Source organism: Euprymna scolopes, chromosome 15 (assembly GCF_053919585.1).
Source record: "Euprymna scolopes isolate OS-2025 chromosome 15, ASM5391958v1, whole genome shotgun sequence".
In the NCBI taxonomy this organism is placed as follows: domain Eukaryota; kingdom Metazoa; phylum Mollusca; class Cephalopoda; order Sepiida; family Sepiolidae; genus Euprymna; species Euprymna scolopes.
This window is the reverse complement of record NC_136496.1, coordinates 95,865,730-95,883,213: the sequence shown is the minus strand read 5'-3', so window position 1 is coordinate 95,883,213 and position 17,484 is coordinate 95,865,730. Positions and strand designations below refer to the sequence as shown.

The window sequence follows — 17,484 nt, the reverse complement described above, 5'->3', positions numbered from 1 at the left end:
TTTGCTTGTCTCTATCATCAGAAACAATAACAAGCAAAATTAGTGTGTGTGTGTAGTCCATTCATAAAATGGATACTTCTAATACAAATTATCACTAAAAAACAACATCACAGATAGAATGAAAAAGGATTAAGCCATGAATTTGTAATGAAAACTCATCATAAATTTCTTAGGTCGGCTTTACATTTCCGATTTTGTATAATTTCCTTTGTTTATCTTTTTTAGTCTATTTCAAGATGGAATCAAAACTATCACTCATTTTAGCAGTTTTATCGACGGCTTAGTTGGACAACTTCGCAAAATTAAACAGAGGCAAGATGAAGAACGAAGGCAGCTTATTGAGCTGAGAGATGTTCTCAAGAATTCCATGTCTTCTTTCAAAGAGGTATTTCACATTTCTCTCTCTGTCTCTCCCTCCCTCTCAGTATCATAAATGACTATGGACTTACTTGCTAAAGTTTTTTTTTATCTTCTTTTCAGATATTATTAAATTACCATATAATTTATTAGGCTTCTTGTCTCTTTTTTTTTTGTGTGTGTGTTTTTTTTATTGTCATGTACAGAAAATGTCCTAGTGAACACATTAACCATCATCCAAATTTAAGCCTATACATATATATTTATAATTAATTTTTTTTTTCTGTTGAACAGCTGTAAAATCCATATAATAATATTCTTGTTCTTATGATAGTATGATTCCATGTTCCTCTTTATTTGGAATAATGAACTTGCTCTGATACAAAGAAATTGATTAGTGATTTAGGTATTTATCTTACATTGCTAAAAAAATTTTATTTTTTTAAAAGTTTTTCTCTTTTGGAATTTAAGAAATTCATCATTGTTTATGTCTTGAAAAATCTTTTTCAGTTTGTTAGGTTAAAACATAAAATGCGCTACATATACTCTGGAAAAATTAAAAATATTAATGTAAAAATGTCTCTAATCTCCCTTCCATAAAATATATTTGCATGCATGGCAGATGAAGATGTTATCAATAAGTTGAAGAAACAAAAAGGACAATTGCAACACAGATGGAATTAAAAAAAAAAATGTGTAATTTACATATGTTAAGCTCATTAATATTATTAAGTTCATATTTGTTGATGCAACATAATCATGCTGACACACATAAATTCTTATTTGATTAAGCAACATTGAGTTTGGTTAGTACCAAATGGCTGACCAGATGGGGGACCATTTTGGAATTTCAGATACTGTATGTCTGTGTGGGGGAGGGAGGCAGTGACCATCCCGCTATATATAAAAAATAACAAATAAATCATTTTTGATTGGGATATACATGCGACTGGAGACAACTTGTAAATTCATTATTCCCTAGAAACTTCCTCTTTTAAAGGAAACTGACTCAACCCACCTGGAATGAATGCCAATAAGATATCTGCTGAGAGCATTATGATATATATTCGGATTATTGGATTGTGAATTTTACTTATGAAAGAAGACTGCTTCTACTGAAGATAGCGTGTATAAAAAGCAATCAATATGGACATAAAATCCAGAATTTCTTGCTCTAATCATTGCTTTAGCATGAAACTGTCAGTTACCATTGTTTCTTTTTCTTTTTTTTTTCATTTTGATGAAAATATTTACGTTTCATGGAATACAAAAGCCAGAGCAATTTCTGATTACACGAGTTGCTCTCTCAGCTTGAATTTAAAAATAAAAACAATTGTTTTGATTAGTTATAACATAACGATTTTTAGAATTTGAAAGTTTTCCGGAAAGCAAAAATTATTATTTTCTTATCGTGCATACAACTCAAGTTATATAACAATTAAATGACAAGTCTATATACCAAATTTCAAGATGTTAACCATCGTACCGTTTATTCCTTTAAGTAAGTTATATGCTCTGTAATTGCATCAAGCTTCATAAATTAAAGGATTGGTATAAATAAAAGGTGAAATATAATTGAAGAAACATATTTCCACAGAAATATATATATATATATATATATATATATATGCAGAGGGGTCAGTACAAAGAGTTGGAAATATGCCAGTGTTGAGGAAGACAAAAACAAATTTTTTTTTTTTTTTTTTTTTTTTTTTTTTTTGTAAGGTAAATCTTTATTTAGTCTCAAATTTTACAGTTATGTAGTCTAGATAAATGTATTCCACATATTTTTAGGTAATACCTCTTTATTCAAATCTAAAACTTGTGTGGTCTTCAGCGCTGGTAATATAATTTTCCTTTGAAGAAAACTATAATCGTGTTCCCTAATATATTTTGAAATATCACTGTAGAAGTTGAAACTAAACAAAGTAAGACTGACTAAAAAAAAAATCACTTTGTTTTTGACGTTCTTCACAACACCGTCTTGCATTATAACCATTTATGCCTCCTCTATATAAATATTACACATAATGCTTCAAGCAAACTATATTACTTTAAGATTTTAGCTTATGATTTTTGCTATTACATTAGATTTGGTCTGATGATTACTTGAAATTTTTCAAAATTAAAAACAATATTACCAGTTGGCTAAAAAAATCAAAGTAAGAAAATAGGATTAAAAAAAAAATGTTTTTTCAATATGATAAATACCTAAATATTTATCTATCTGTTTCTTTGGACAATCGTATAACAATATATTCACATTTTATGATAAAAGAAATCACAAAAGGATAATTTTAGGATTTGGTTGACTTTGTATTAATAAATTTAGAATTTTATCTCTTAAGTATCATTGATTGTGACTCAGCATTCCTTAATTGTCTCCCTTGGACTCGAAATTATTTTGTTTTTGTTACCTCCCTTATATCATTGTGTTTTAGTATTTTATATTCAATAGCAAATAGTTTAAAATAAATAAAACTTGTTGAGTTATAGGAATTGTGAATGGACTTGAAAACCTCGAAATTGAAGAGTTACCAGGCATAACTAAAGATTTTCAAATCATCCTTTGTTGTGTAAAAAGAATGACTGGGTTTGTATTACTGTACACATAGATTCGAAAAAGTTGTCAAAAAACAAATATATAACAAATAAATGTTATCAAAGGCAAGATAAGTTACTTTTCTACCAAACTGGATATATTTTTCGTGGTTTTATTCAATGTAACATGTTTATTCAGCTCGAAAACCATACAATGTTTACCGATGTATTGGAAAATTCAAGATGGCGCCTCATTCCCTCTTTAACACGGTAAGTTTAGGAAAAGATGTTATAAATAAAGAACTAGACAAAATACTATTAAAAACCCGCTGAATATATGTCAACCTATGTCACGGTAACATATATTGAGCTAGTTTTTAGCAGTATTTTATCCAGTTTTTTATTTATAACACCTTTTCCCAAACTTACCGTGTTAAAGAGAGAGTCAGACGCCATCTTGAATTTTCCAATACATCGGTAAACACTGTATGGTTTTCGAGCTGAATAAACATGTTACATTGAATAAAACCACGAAAAATATATCCAGTTTGGTAGAAAAGTAACTTATCTTGCTTTTGATAACATTTATTTGTTATATATTTGTTTTTTGACAATGTTTTCGAATCTATGTGTACAGTAATACAAACCCGAATGACTTTAAAGTTCTAAATTTTTTAGATGAGTGCTGATTGTTTATATTACTTGTATTGATCGAACTATTGTTTACATCTTGAGTGTTATTTTTTGTGCAACGTTTCAGTTGGTTTGGCCTTCGACTGTTCTTAGGCATGTTCGTTGTTGTTTGAAAAAGAAAACAACAACCGACATGCCTGAGGACTGTTGAAGGCCAAACCAACTGAAACGTTTGCACAAATAACACTCAAGATGAGAACTATAGTCCAATTAGTACAAGTAATAGAATGATTTTACTTTTTCTGAATTTTTACAGCATTGCAAGGATTTTATTGAATCTATAAATTTGCTTTTATGCTCAATTATACCAAAATTCTAACATTACAATATCAGTTATAAGATCTTTACTAAAAGGAACCCAATTTTATTAGCTATATACATATATGTGCGTGCACACACACACAAACACACACACCCATATATATATATATGTGTGTTAGGATGATTAATCAGAATCAAGCATTGGAAAAATCAGAACTTTTTAGTGTATCAGAATCTGTAAAATTAGTGTCTATTTTCCAATACCAAAAACAATTCTTTTGGGGTTTTTTTTAACTTAATTTTCTATTGCTGATACTAGTGATAAATAAAATGAGAAATATTTATTGATGTGAAACTACCAGTAAAATTAAAATGAAAAGAATACTCCTCACAAGTATATTTTTACATTTGCAAAAATATATGCACATATTACACACAAGTTTTTGCGATAATCAACAAATTAAAAATATAATAACTTTATAGCTAAATATTTTAAGATTTAAAAAAAAAAATCAAAATTGGTAATTGTATCAGAATCTCGAATTTAGAACAGAATCAGTAATTGTTGTATCAAAATCACTGATGTATAAATTTAATATCCCAAGGGATGATACATCTTGACATCGCATCACCTATGCATAGATTTGCTATTGCAAAACCTTTTAACTTCCTATTTCAATATATTTCTAATTGTTTCACTTTACTTCAAATGTCATGGATGATTGATAAAGTTTTCAAATTAATAATTAAAGTCTCAAAGCTTTTATTGCTAAATAATTGTTTTTTTTTTTAATTCTGAAAAGATTTGTTTCTGTGAAAAACCTAGATTTAAAGACATTTGTAGATTTTACACTATTCTTTATTATGCCACTATAAATTATTAAACTTGTACAATATATAACTTTTGTTTATTTTCACTTTCACTATATTTCATTATAGCAGTTCAGATCAATATGGTATCTTAGGTTCCAAACTTATACCCAGGAAAAAAAAATTGTTGAGTTTTCTTGAGTTATCATTAGGACTATGACAACAGAATAATTTTTTCACTGTTTTGACTCTCGAGTATAAATCCGACACAGTTAATCAACTGAGAACCACATCACTCTATATAAAAGCATATAAGATATCAATAGATGCACACTTGAGTAAAAATAATGAAAAGAATATGCCATTGTCCGAACGCTAGTTATAATATAATCAAAGAAGATAAAATCCAAGTTGAGTCTAAGCATTTTTAATGTTAACCTTCGAAAGCTGTTTGTTTGTCCTGCAAAAACAAAAACATTAATTTATAAAATCAAAATAATAACTCCTATGGACTTCTCAGAGGAAATAAAACAAATCTTTCAGAAATATAAACGTTTTTTGGGGGGAGGGGGGTTACATTTGATCTAAGTTTTTTTTTTTTTTTTTCTCTAACTAATTCATACAACTCAAAGAAAATGATTACTCTAAAAATCCTCCAGACGATCAAAACAATAAATGTTGTAGCAAAAAAAAAAAAAGGAACTTTAAAAATGTGGATTTTTTTTTCCATGCTCAATCTAAATTTATTTGTATTCTATCTATCAGATAAAGAATATGACGATACAAAAAAAAAAACTTCTATTAGATCAAAGCAGGAAGTTGGAGATTCATTTTCTGATATATATATATATATATATATATATATATATATAATGAGTAATAAAATGCAAAAATGCCTATCCAGGTTTCCTAAAATCTTTGGAGGTTCACCTTACCACATTCTTGTGGTGTCAGTCATCAATATTTTGACCAAAACAACAAAATAAAATGTCCAACACTTTTGCTGTATGTTTTTTATGTGAAATTTGTCTTCTTCTGTGTCTCTGCAACACACAAATCTCTGCCAAGAATTTATTATTAATAATACAGTGCAACACGCCCTAAACAATGTTGGTTAATCCACCTTGGGCTGGATGTGTTACTTCCAACCCCTCACCATGACAATCACAATCATCACTGTTCACGATTTTATCACAATGTCACCTTTGTATTCACTGGAATATGATCACTGTGTGCTTAGTTATAGAACCAGTGGTTTATGATGAGAAAAATCCAGATTTATATTATTGCTTATTCCAACCCCTTCCTTTTTTTCAGATTGAAGGCATCTTAAAATTAAAACATCTCTTCTGATGATGCTATTATTAATTCAAATGTCTGCTGTTGTTTTTTAGTTATTTGAATCAGATAATTTATTGGAGTATTATTATAATATAATTATTAGAATTAGATAAAAGAGGAAATTTTCATGAATCTTAAACATTTTTTAGTTATTCATGACTAAAAAGTAAATTATCTCTTATAATAGTAGAAATTATCAATATTTTAATTACTAAAATCATATCATCACTTAAGCTGAAGTTTAAACAGAATAGCTATTAAGATCCAGAAATTAATCATTTTTTTTTTTTTTTTTTTTTTTCAAGTATTCAATTTTTTTTTTTTTTACTAGTATCATTTCAACTAAATTTTTGTTTTGGCTCAAGTTGATGTTACTGATGGAAATTTCTTTTCTTTTCTTTTTTTTTTTTTTTTTACAAAAAAATTGTCTAACTTTTTATTTATTCATAGGAAACTCATTGCCATTTAAATTTAAGTTGAATTGATTCTTTCAATAACGATTATTATTATTGATGACATCAAGTTTTATTTGATCTTCTCCGCTTTAGCTTATCTGTCTTTATACATATTTTTTAGTTACCTCACCCTGGGTCATCCATCAGATTCTTTCAAACCACAATTTCAACTATTTTAAAAATTTTTAATTATTTTAATAAAAAGGAAATAAACATAATTTGAAAGAATCTTATATTGATGGTAGTAATTTGAGGGCGAAAATCATTCTTGAAACTGCATCATGGAGAATCAATTTACGTTTAAGTTGCAAAGCAAACTCGACCATAGTCTTAAAAATTAAACAAAAAATATTTCTATCAGGTTTGAAAGTAAAATTACTTATAGAATGCCCTTCCCATGACAGGTAAAATTAATTCCCCCTAAATAGAACAGTTTTTTTTATGATTTTTATATATATCACATTACACAGATGAAAATCAAGATGCAATGATATTAATCTTTACTCTAATTTTAATAAAAAAATTATGACATAATTTTGATCCTAGAAAATGTCTAAAATTTAAGGCTTGAGCTTAAGCAGTCTTAAGAAATTTAACTCAAGAAAATCTTGCTTTATTTTTGTCTAATGAGTATTGATCAAATTAAATGCAATTTCAATTTCGAGATTTTGCCTAGAAACTTTTTTTAAAATACTCTAATATAAATTGAGATTTTGGAAATATTAAATGATATCAAATACCTATTGTTAAAATTTAACAATACTCATAATTATCTGAATTTTCAAGAGGGCTCTCACACACTTTTTACTCCCTTTCCATTTCCAAGACTAAATTAAACTAAATATAGCCCACATTTAACTTATTACACCTAGCAGCCTTGTTTGAAAGTTCATAATGATCAGTTAATTATTTTAGGAATGAATCCTGTTCATATAAATATATACACATATTATTAGGTGAAATTGAGACGAATGTATTAGTAAAGAAAATACGGTCCAGTTTTACTATAGTATGTCTTCGAAAAAATGCATTTTAAAGAAAAACATTATTACATACTTATGTGTCATGCCAAAACTAGTATAAATTCCAAAAATTACAAAAAATGTTCCTGTAGAAAAATAATTATAAGTAAAATCAGAGTTTTTCAAAGTTGTGATTTTTCACTGTAAATTAACCGGTTAAAATATCAAAATCAGGAGGAGGTAACTATATTCTACCATTTAAGTTGCTTTTCACAAATCTGATGGCACTATCTTTTAGGTTGGCAATCTTACTTCTCGATATACTGCACACTTTTTTCTAAAAATCAGGTCTAACACATCTTCTATTGGACTATTTTTCGCAATTTTTAGAATTTATACTAATTTCGACATGACACATAAGAATGTGATAATGTTTTCCCTTAAAATACCTTTATCAAAAATACGCAATTCAGTTAGAGGACACGCTATAGTAAAATTGTGCTTAAAATACTAAATTAACTATGATTTTTTGGTCTTGAAAAAACTTTAACTTTCAAAGATATTTAAAAAAATTATTTTAGGTAATAGTTTAAACTTTGATAATTAATCATCAAGTAATGTTGTAGTCTCAAAGTTCATTTGGTTTGCTTGATGTAAAGAATGTATTTTTTGTCTAGATTGACATATACTTTTTGTTCTTGTGCTTTAAAAGTTAATTCTAAACATGAGCAACTTTTATTAAGTTTTATATTGCAGTGAGCAATGTTATATGTGGGGGTTGTGAAGAATAAATGTTTTCAATCAAATTTTGGTTAAAAATTAAAAACTAATATGTTGTCTAAAGAAACAAAGTTGTGATTTGACATGTTCCAATCTTTTAAGGAACATCAGATAAACATTTTCATTTGTTATTTTCTATAAAAGTTGATGCTTTTAAAAGTTATTTTTGATCAGAATAAAAACAAGCTATTCAAACGTATGTAAAGATGACCCCCTTTAATTTTTAATTTTCTGATTATAGAGTCTAAAAAATGTAAAAGCTCGGTCACAAAAAATGATTTCTAACGATTATTGTTATCAAATTTCCAGCAATATTTGGTCCTACATTTTCCTTTTTAAAAAAGATATGTTTTTTTTTTTAATTTTTAAATTTTTTTTTTATCAGCTCTTCAACTTTGATTAAACTAAATCAACAACTTTTGAACGTTCCATTCGATGTTTTAATTCTTCCCATACATATTTTCATATCAATAAAAATTTCTAACAAAAATACCAAAATTATATACACCCTGAGTACTTTTGCTTCAGCTAAAAATCATCTTCATGGTTTTTGGTTAAAGTGAAATGAAAATATAAAAAAATATGTAAAATTCAGTTGTTTTATTTGGATTCTTTGGTCTACTGTCCTCATCTTAGGTTTTATTCTCACAACGTTTCGGCTGATGTAACCTCTGACTTTTCTTCAGGTGCATCTTGTTGAACTGCAGAATCTATATGAAATTTCGAACTGAACCCTTTATTTAATCATATTATTTGGATTCATTTGACTACTGTTTTCACCTTGAGATGTATCTTGTCAAACTCAGGAATCTTTCTGTCAAACTTTGGTTCGACAAGATACACCCTAAGAAGGTTAGAGGTTACATCAGCCGAAACATTGTGAAAATCACACTCAGGATGAGAACAGTAGTCCAATAAATCCAAATAATGAGAATTACCAATCCTCATCTCAAAAATTCAGAAACGTCTTTATTTAATCTATAGGGGTAGATTTTTCTTGTTCCATCAGCCATGACTAGTTAGAAGTATTTTTTTTTTCTTATATTGTCAGTTAGTATTGCATGTAACAAAGATTGAATCCTCAACCTCTAGAAAACTGTCACTTAGAAGTGATTTTTACTTAATACATTTATCCTACGTACCACGTAATTTATATGTATGAACAAGTTCGGAGCTTACACCAGTTTAAACGCGGTGAGAATAATATTGAAGATGAGAACAGTAGTCTGGAATCTAAATAGCTGGATTTTATCTGTTTTTTAACAATTTTATTTCACTTTAATTTTTGATACCATAAAGATGATTCTCAGCTGAATTGAAAGTACTCGGTGTGAAAAGAATGTGGATTATCTTGTTAAAAATCTGAATCATTCAAATTATCAATCCTCATTAAAAAAAAAAAAAAATTTTTTTAAACATAAATCTAGTCATATTAAAAGAATTGAAACACTGAATACAAAGGATCATTTGGAAAAAGTTGTCGATTTTATTTGATGAAACTCATTTAAATGATAAGATGTCCCCTAAATATATGGACCCCTCCTTTTTTTTTTTTTTTTTTTTTTTATACTTCTTTTTACTTGGTATATATCGATTGTTGTACTAATTATTTTGGCTTCTCTCTCTCTTTAAGCATGCCCATCATCGGCTATCTGGAGGCAGCTGGATTGTAGGTGTTTCAATTTCTGATGACGTCTCTTTCTTTTCTATTTTTTTTTTTTTTTAATTTAACATTTTTAAATTGCTGGTTGTTGTTATTGTTGTTGTTGGTCCCTTTGTTGTTCTTATCTTCTATCAACTTAGAACAAAACATTTATTGCATGATCACTTGCATGATTTAAGAGTGATGCCACATTCTGCCTCTTCGTCCTCATTCTTCTTTTTCATATGCACAAGTTAATAAAGACAACAAACAAAAATTAAGAGAATAATATTCTTTGAACAAAAGAAACACTGCCCAAATAAGAAAAAGGCGCTTTTACTCTTGTGATTACCATAAAACGTGTCTTTCTCTTTATGACCATCGCCTTTTTATTTTCATTTTATTTTTTGTATTTTTTTCATTGCTTTCTTACATAACAACTAGTACGTTTCTGAATTTATGAGATGAGGATTGATTATTCTTATTATTTAGAGTTTTCAGACTATTGTTCTCATCCTGAGTGTTATTTTATTTATCTATTTATTGTTTGCTTCTTTTATGTTCGTGCGCTTCTTGCTGTGATTGTTTTTATTTAAATATTTTATGTTTTGATAAGATTTGTAACGATCTATTGTGTTTTAAAGATTATCATTACTCATTACAAGTTTTCGCTGACAACAACTAATGGTGTTCCCTGGAATCTGAGCACCAACAAATCTCCCTAGCTGTCCAGCAGTTTCTGCCTCTTCCAAATGCTTACTCTTGCTCATGGTTTTCCGTTATCACAACAGCTGGTTACCATTGTGTCAACTGTTTGTCTTCTCTCAAATTTCAGTGGTGGTTGTGATTATTATTGTATTGAATTATACGTATTGTAGTATAAGTAATAGCTATTCTTCATTAATTTCAGTACTCTATCTTTTTTGATAGCCATTGCAAATCATTTTGTGTTATCCCAACAGCCATTTACTGTTAATCTTTCACTGAAAACAACCATTTGTTTTTTCTGGAATTTTAGTGACAGTAAGGATCCCCATGATTCTAGTACTCTCTGCATCTAATAGAAGTCTAGATGGTGCTCTCCCTTTCCATCCTCTTCAATCCTTCATGACAATTTTGTGTGATACCATCCAAGGCTAGTGCCACTACTTTTTTTAGAGGTAGGGGATGTCAGATTATGGGATTTAAGGCAGTTTCAGTTCCCTTGGGATTTTGTAATCTTTTTATATTTTTTGTTCTATTTCTAGTTCAATTTATCTGTAGTTGGTGGGTGTTACCTTGATAGTTGTGTAAATATTTCAGCTATTTTAATTAGTGCCGTGTATTGTATTGTAACAATCCTCCCTTTGATTACAATTTCTCCTAGACTTTTTATAGGTTTTTTGGAACCAATCCTAATTCTCCTACAATTATAACAAGTATTATATTAATTTTCTTCATATTCCACATTCGATGCTCTGACAGTGCTATTATTTAAATAGGATTTTCAAGTTAAATTCAATTTTTACAGTATCTTTTGTTTATTCAATTTTTAGGCAAAAGTAGAAAGTAGTTAACAAAGACCCTTCTTCCCCATGTTAAGAATGTGTTTCTAAATAATAACATTATTTCAGCACAGTCCGTAAACTGCAAGAGTATCCCACATTCCCATTAGCTCTCTGACAAGTTCCATGCATTTGCTTAGTTTTTCTGCCTCCTTGATCTTCACCCTGTGATCTGTTGAAATAATAAAATGTATGTTTGACAGTCACCCCCCCCCCTTCTCATTGATGATTATCATGTCTGGTGTCTTAGTTTGAATGTTTCTTGGTTAGCCTTTGCTTTTGTCAGACATATTTTTTGTCTTCCATTGTCCTTTTGCTATCTCTTGCATTATTTATGGATTTAACTTTTCTTTAGTTTATTAATTTGAGTTTCATGTCTGGCTTATCTTCTGCACTTTATCAGTCTGTTGTTTTGGCAGGGTTTTGTTTCTATGTTAAGTATTGTGATTACAGAATTGTCCAAGCATATGGTGTTCATGTCTGTGATATTGTCCTTTGGGGCATGAGAGAAATATCTGTTAACCTTTCTGATTTTACATTCTTCCAATTTTTGTTTCTTAGAAAGCGTAGTTTCATTTGACCTCCTTTGTTATTTCTTTAATGCATTCAACTCCTGCTGCTTCTTATTCAGTAAGTTTTATGGTATTGTGGTTTCTGTTTCAGATTTTATATTGGGAGTCTACCCATGAATTTTTGGCAGAGTGAAGCGGGGTTATTCTGTTCTGCTTTCTTACTCACCATGTCACTTTCATTAGTTCTAGTTCAGGGGACCATCCTCTTTTAAGGATGTGCTTAACTTGATTTTCGATCTTCTGTTTCACTGTAAGAATGTTAATGGTGTCATATGTTATTTGTGCAAGTCAGATTACCTTATTGCGTAGGGTTCCTTTTTGTAATAGCACTATATTATTATTATTGTTATTTGCTCACTAGGAGTTCTCACATGAGTCATTATCAGTGATTTCAGTGGTAGTAATAAGTTGTGCTTCCTGTAGTCTGAATGGCAAGAAGTCTCCTGTGTTAACTGTTTCAAATAATTTTAGGTTATTACAACAGCCAGTTATCCTTGATTTTTTTACTGGCTATGAATCTTGGTCTTCTCTGGAATATGGGTAACATATCCGCATTCTTCCAGTGGAGCTCAGATTGGTCATCTCCCCATCTTAATTTTTCCATTCTCCTTGACATTTTATGATTATTTTGTGTGGTAACAACCGACTGGTGCTAGTGTGTGCGTGTATGTATTTTTTTTTGGGGGGGGGGTATGAGAATTCTGACAATTTCAATGGTTTGTGTAAAAGTTCTTTCTATATTTCTATATTTAACTTACCTGTGCTTGCTTGGTATTGATTGGTTATGTGGGTTGGGTTCTGCGCTTAAGGATTTTCCTTAATATTTTGGCTATTTTTATCATTGCTACATATTGTATAATGTCAACCCCCTCCCTCCCCTTGATTTCAGTTTCTCCTAATCTTTTTTCTAGGAACTATTCCTAGTGCTTCTGTTATTATTATTATTATTGATATTACAGTACTTATTTTCATGTTCCATATTATTTTTAGTTCTCTGGAAAATCTAACGTACTTACTTAATTTTTCTGCCCACCCAAGTGGTTGCATGGTCTGGTTAAAAAAAAAAAAATTGGGTTATAGTTTACCTGGAAAGTGCCTCTCTGTATTCTCATCCCTCCCAGGTGCTGTTCTCCAGTTGTTAGTTTCAGCCACCATGCTTCTGATTAAATTTTTTTATATGAATTGAGGAATTATTCTAAAATAATAACATCTCTTGAATGGAGAGCCATTATTGTAATAGAAAAACTATGTGAAAAGAGATTACAAATAAAAAATAACTATCATAGAGAAACAAATCTTATCCAAGTGTGAATATTAAATGTAGTTGTTTCAAGTAAAAATTAGAAATCTCAATCCAATCAGGAAAATCTTTGAATTGTAAAGAATTCCAGGTAAAGAATGCTAGTATTAACTCAGTCAAAGTCAGTAGTGATTCTCCTCTCATGCCAAAACAAAAAGCTATGACTGAAAAATTCAAAGAGGTTAAGTATATTTTTTATACAGCAATTTTGGTATCTGATTGGTTCATTCTTAGCACTCCTGGCTATAAATATAATCGTTCAAATATTTGTGATCATACCCAGTACAGTTATGCCAAAAATATTGCCACAATATCTGTAGAAATTCAGCTGACAGCAGTTTAGGATATAAACAGATTTTTATCCAAGCTATTTAAAATGAAAGATAAATTTAAATTTGAGACTAATGTGCTTTCCAGTGTTAAACCTCTTTTGGTAAAACAGAATAGTGTAAATTTCTTTTATAGTTATCATTGCATTATTTTGAAACTCAATAGGTATCTCCTATCTTTGCTATAACTATTCTTCGTTCGTGTTAGCTCCTTACATTAAGTGGTTTCATGTTTTGTCTTGAGCGATTTCCATTTAAAAAAAAGTTCTGCAGAAAAAATTAATCTCTCTTTTAATTATTTTATTTATTTATTTGTATATTTTTCAAATGGACATTTCTATAAAATTGAAATTCATTTCATTTTTACCATACGTAAAGCTGTAAATTCAAGCAATATTTTTCTGCCATAAATTATTTTTTTTTTTTACATTGAAAACATGAATTAAAATTAGGGTACATATTACGATTCAACAACAGAAGGTGATAGTAATTTAAGGATTTTTTTTTAATGCCTTTATTCGTCCCCAACAAGGCATATTGCCACTGAAGCCTAAGTGGCTACTATGGTAGAGACCAGATTTATGGGATAGGGAATTTGGGAGGAGAGTGGTTGGATAACAAGATGTTTGTTTACATTACATTTAAATTTCTACATTTTGGTATTAACAGGGAATCCGGGAATAGGAAGGGAAATAGAACTGGTACTATGTATTACCTACTTTTAGGTTATAAAATCGCACTTACAAAATCAATTTCATTTTTTTTTGTTTGTTTGCTTTTTTTTCTTTCAAAGAATATAAGCCTAGAAACCAGAGTAAATTGAAAAAGTTTGAATCTAAAATTTTAGGAAAATTGTAAGAATTGTCAGAATTATAAGGAAAAAAGACTTTTGTGATTCTCCCAACCTCATAGAAATGGCAAAGCATTTGCATTATATCTTCCTATTCTGGTACCTCTTGTGCACTACTTGGCTCCATATGGTTATACCTCCCCTGCACATACACATTGGCTCCTTCACCTTGTGCACTTTGCATCTATTCCCTTGATCCATTTTTCCATGATTATTCTAACAAGCCAAAACCTTCTCTCATGACCGCCATGTTTTATTTTATTATTTAAAAAAAATTAATTTGCTTTTTTTGTTTTTTAACTTTCAGTTTTCTTAACTCCCAAATCCTTATTTTCTTGTCTTAATATTTTTCCTTGAATTTTATTGAAATTCACTAATTTGTTTCAACTAATTTTCTCTTTTTTTCCATTTAATATTTACTATTTATTTTCTCTATATTTTAAACAGAATGTTTTAATTTTCAACGTTGAGAACCGATACTTTTAACAAATCCTAAATATCTTTAATTCAACATAAAATTATATATATTAATAGCCTTGCAAGCCCACAGGGGAGACAACAAAGCAAAAAAAAAAAAAAGACTCTAAGCAAAATTCATCCCGGCTCGCCAGGACACTGTATATACAAATGTAGGCAAATTTTGACATATTTTATTGGTTTGAAAATATAGGCTCTTTTTTACCAATTGTCATAAAATTTTAACCATAGAATAGTATTATAATCTTCAAAAAGCCTGCAAATTTTCATGTAGTTTCGTTGCATAGAACCAAAAATATGAGCATTTCAATATTCAATTTGGCTACAAGTATGTGTGTGTATATATATATATCATGTCATATGCTACTGGTATCATGTAATCCAGTATTACCTGCCTCATGATCGGGTCACCGGCGACTAAACTGGTACCCCCACCTGACTCGTTTGGTGAGGAGGGTGGTTAGTCTCCCTGAAGGATTAAAAACAAGACCTTCCAAAGGGCAAATGAACCCTTTTTCGGGGTCAACGGCCAACTAGCACTGTGTGTGTTTGTGTGGATGTATGTGTGTGCTGGGGTGGAGAAGGCTCCCGTAAGCCGTGGTGAAGGCAACCTTTCTAGGAAAAGCAAATCTCTGATTTAAAAAACCATAAAGCGAGAGACCAGTACTTGCATTAAGCTGGTCTGCAGTTCAACGTTGCTGTCTATCTTGCTCTTGCTTGTTGCTGGATCTCAACATTTTGAACCGAGAGAGAGACTTAGCTGTCGTACAAAGCTAAGACTCTGTAACATCATCTGTGTATAGATACTCCCTCAGGCATTTGTCTATAAAAATGGTCCTGTGGTGATGGAAAAGTTGTGACGCATGGAGGTTTGAAATGCTGTAAGCATGTAATAATTGATCTCAATGACCGTCTTCAGTGTCATGCCTGCTTGAGCGTGTGAATTCACCAGTAGGACTAAAAAAAAAATAAAAAGTCATTTTTGGGCTCATGGATTTTAAGTGTCTAAGGGCGTGGCACTCGTCTGACAAGATGTTGCAATCATTATATATATATATATATATATATATATATATATATATATATATATATATACTATCTTTTTTAGCAATTTTATAAGTTCCAAATCTCAGTGACTATTGATCAGAATTGAACAGATGAAAGATCATTGTAAAGTTAATGACCTGAATTGTGTAGTGGGCTATGTGACATTTGCTCTTAAGGTCACACATTAAGGAGATCATCCAGAGCCTATTTTTGGCACTTTTTTACAACCATAAAATGTTTCAGTCATAGTTATTTGTTTTGTTAGTTTTACATATGAATTACAAAATATCTGATATTTCCCCAAAATTTCTGGTCTTGACAGAGGGAAGACTAAAACTTGCTGCTATGGTTTCAAATGATCTGAAATAACAGCAAGGCGAGACTTGATTCCAAATATTTCTCATATCTCCCCTCTTTGGTTTTCATATATAAAGTAAATTTCACAGTGTATAAGGATTATTTGATACTGGAGATATTCAGAATTGTACCCCATTTCCAAAAGAGGGGAGATATAACGTATGATAAATATTTGGAATCAAGTCTTCCTTTGCTGTTATTTCAGATCATTTGAAACCATCACAACAAGTTTTAGTCTCCCCGTCATCAAGGTCAGAAGTTTTGAGGAAATATATATAAAAACAAAAGACAAAAATACATTTGAGCCCCATCCAAAAATAAGTGTGTATTTTTATTTACTATCCTTGAATATAAACCTCTTTTTTTTTTTTTTTAATTTATTTTATAGAAATGTAATTCACTTCTAAACAGTAGCTGTAAACGAAAACTGTCACACAAATAGAAAAACAAAACCTCTTTTAACACAAAAAAAAATGATTTATTTAAGGGGGAAAAAGTTGAACAGTGTCCGAGTGGAGAAAGTTATATTCTTTGGACTATTGAAAGTCTGTCAGTCGTTATTCTCAAGCAAAGATCATCAATGCTTGAGCCGTCAGAAGTGTTCTCTCTGCTGATTGGTCGGGATTCCCAAAGGTGTTTAAGTAGTTCTTTAGATAACAAATGGAATCAATGTGCCCTGCAAGCTGATTGTGTGTTGTTAAATCGCTTAGCAGGAACATTTTTCCGCAAGAGAAAATGGTATTTTGGCACTGGATGTCTGTAATGTTGGCTTCAGATCGACCGGTATCTGACATAAACTGCTGGAATATGCTGAGTGCCAATTAAATTTAAAAATGCTAGGAAACAAAAAAATAACATTTATTGGATGCTAATTACAATGAAGAGAAAATGTAAAAATAATAGCATGAAATATAACAGCAGTGCTGTAAGTTTCATGAATAATTAAAAAAAAAAAAAAATTTAAGAAATAGATTTTTTTTTATTTATTATTTTTTTTTTTAGGGTTAATGTTGAACTGATTAAATTTGTGCATGATTTTTTTCTTCCAATTTATTAAAAGTCGTTTGCTTCAATTTCTATTGGCTAAGCATGTTATTGCTTTTTCATTGGCTGATCAACTTGGTCAGTACTCAGCATATTCCGGCAATTTACATAAGTGTCTGGTC

At 29.8% G+C, this 17,484-nt stretch overlaps 1 protein-coding gene across 32 annotated transcripts in view; it reads left to right on the top strand.

Annotated features, from left to right (window-relative positions):
- LOC145294002 (arf-GAP with SH3 domain, ANK repeat and PH domain-containing protein 2-like) overlaps positions 1 to 17,484 on the top strand; it is a 547,728-nt gene that overhangs the window by 341,291 nt on the left and 188,953 nt on the right. For 20 of the 32 annotated variants that reach the window (XM_080140958.1, XM_080140960.1, XM_080140933.1 and 17 more), the window contains 2 exons: positions 226 to 385; positions 9,834 to 9,869. In XM_080140958.1, coding sequence (XP_079997084.1) covers positions 226 to 385; positions 9,834 to 9,869 — 196 coding nt within the window. The remainder of the gene's footprint in view (positions 1 to 225; positions 386 to 9,833; positions 9,870 to 17,484) is intronic. The other 12 variants (XM_080140949.1, XM_080140946.1, XM_080140939.1 and 9 more) reach the window with 1 other exon arrangement.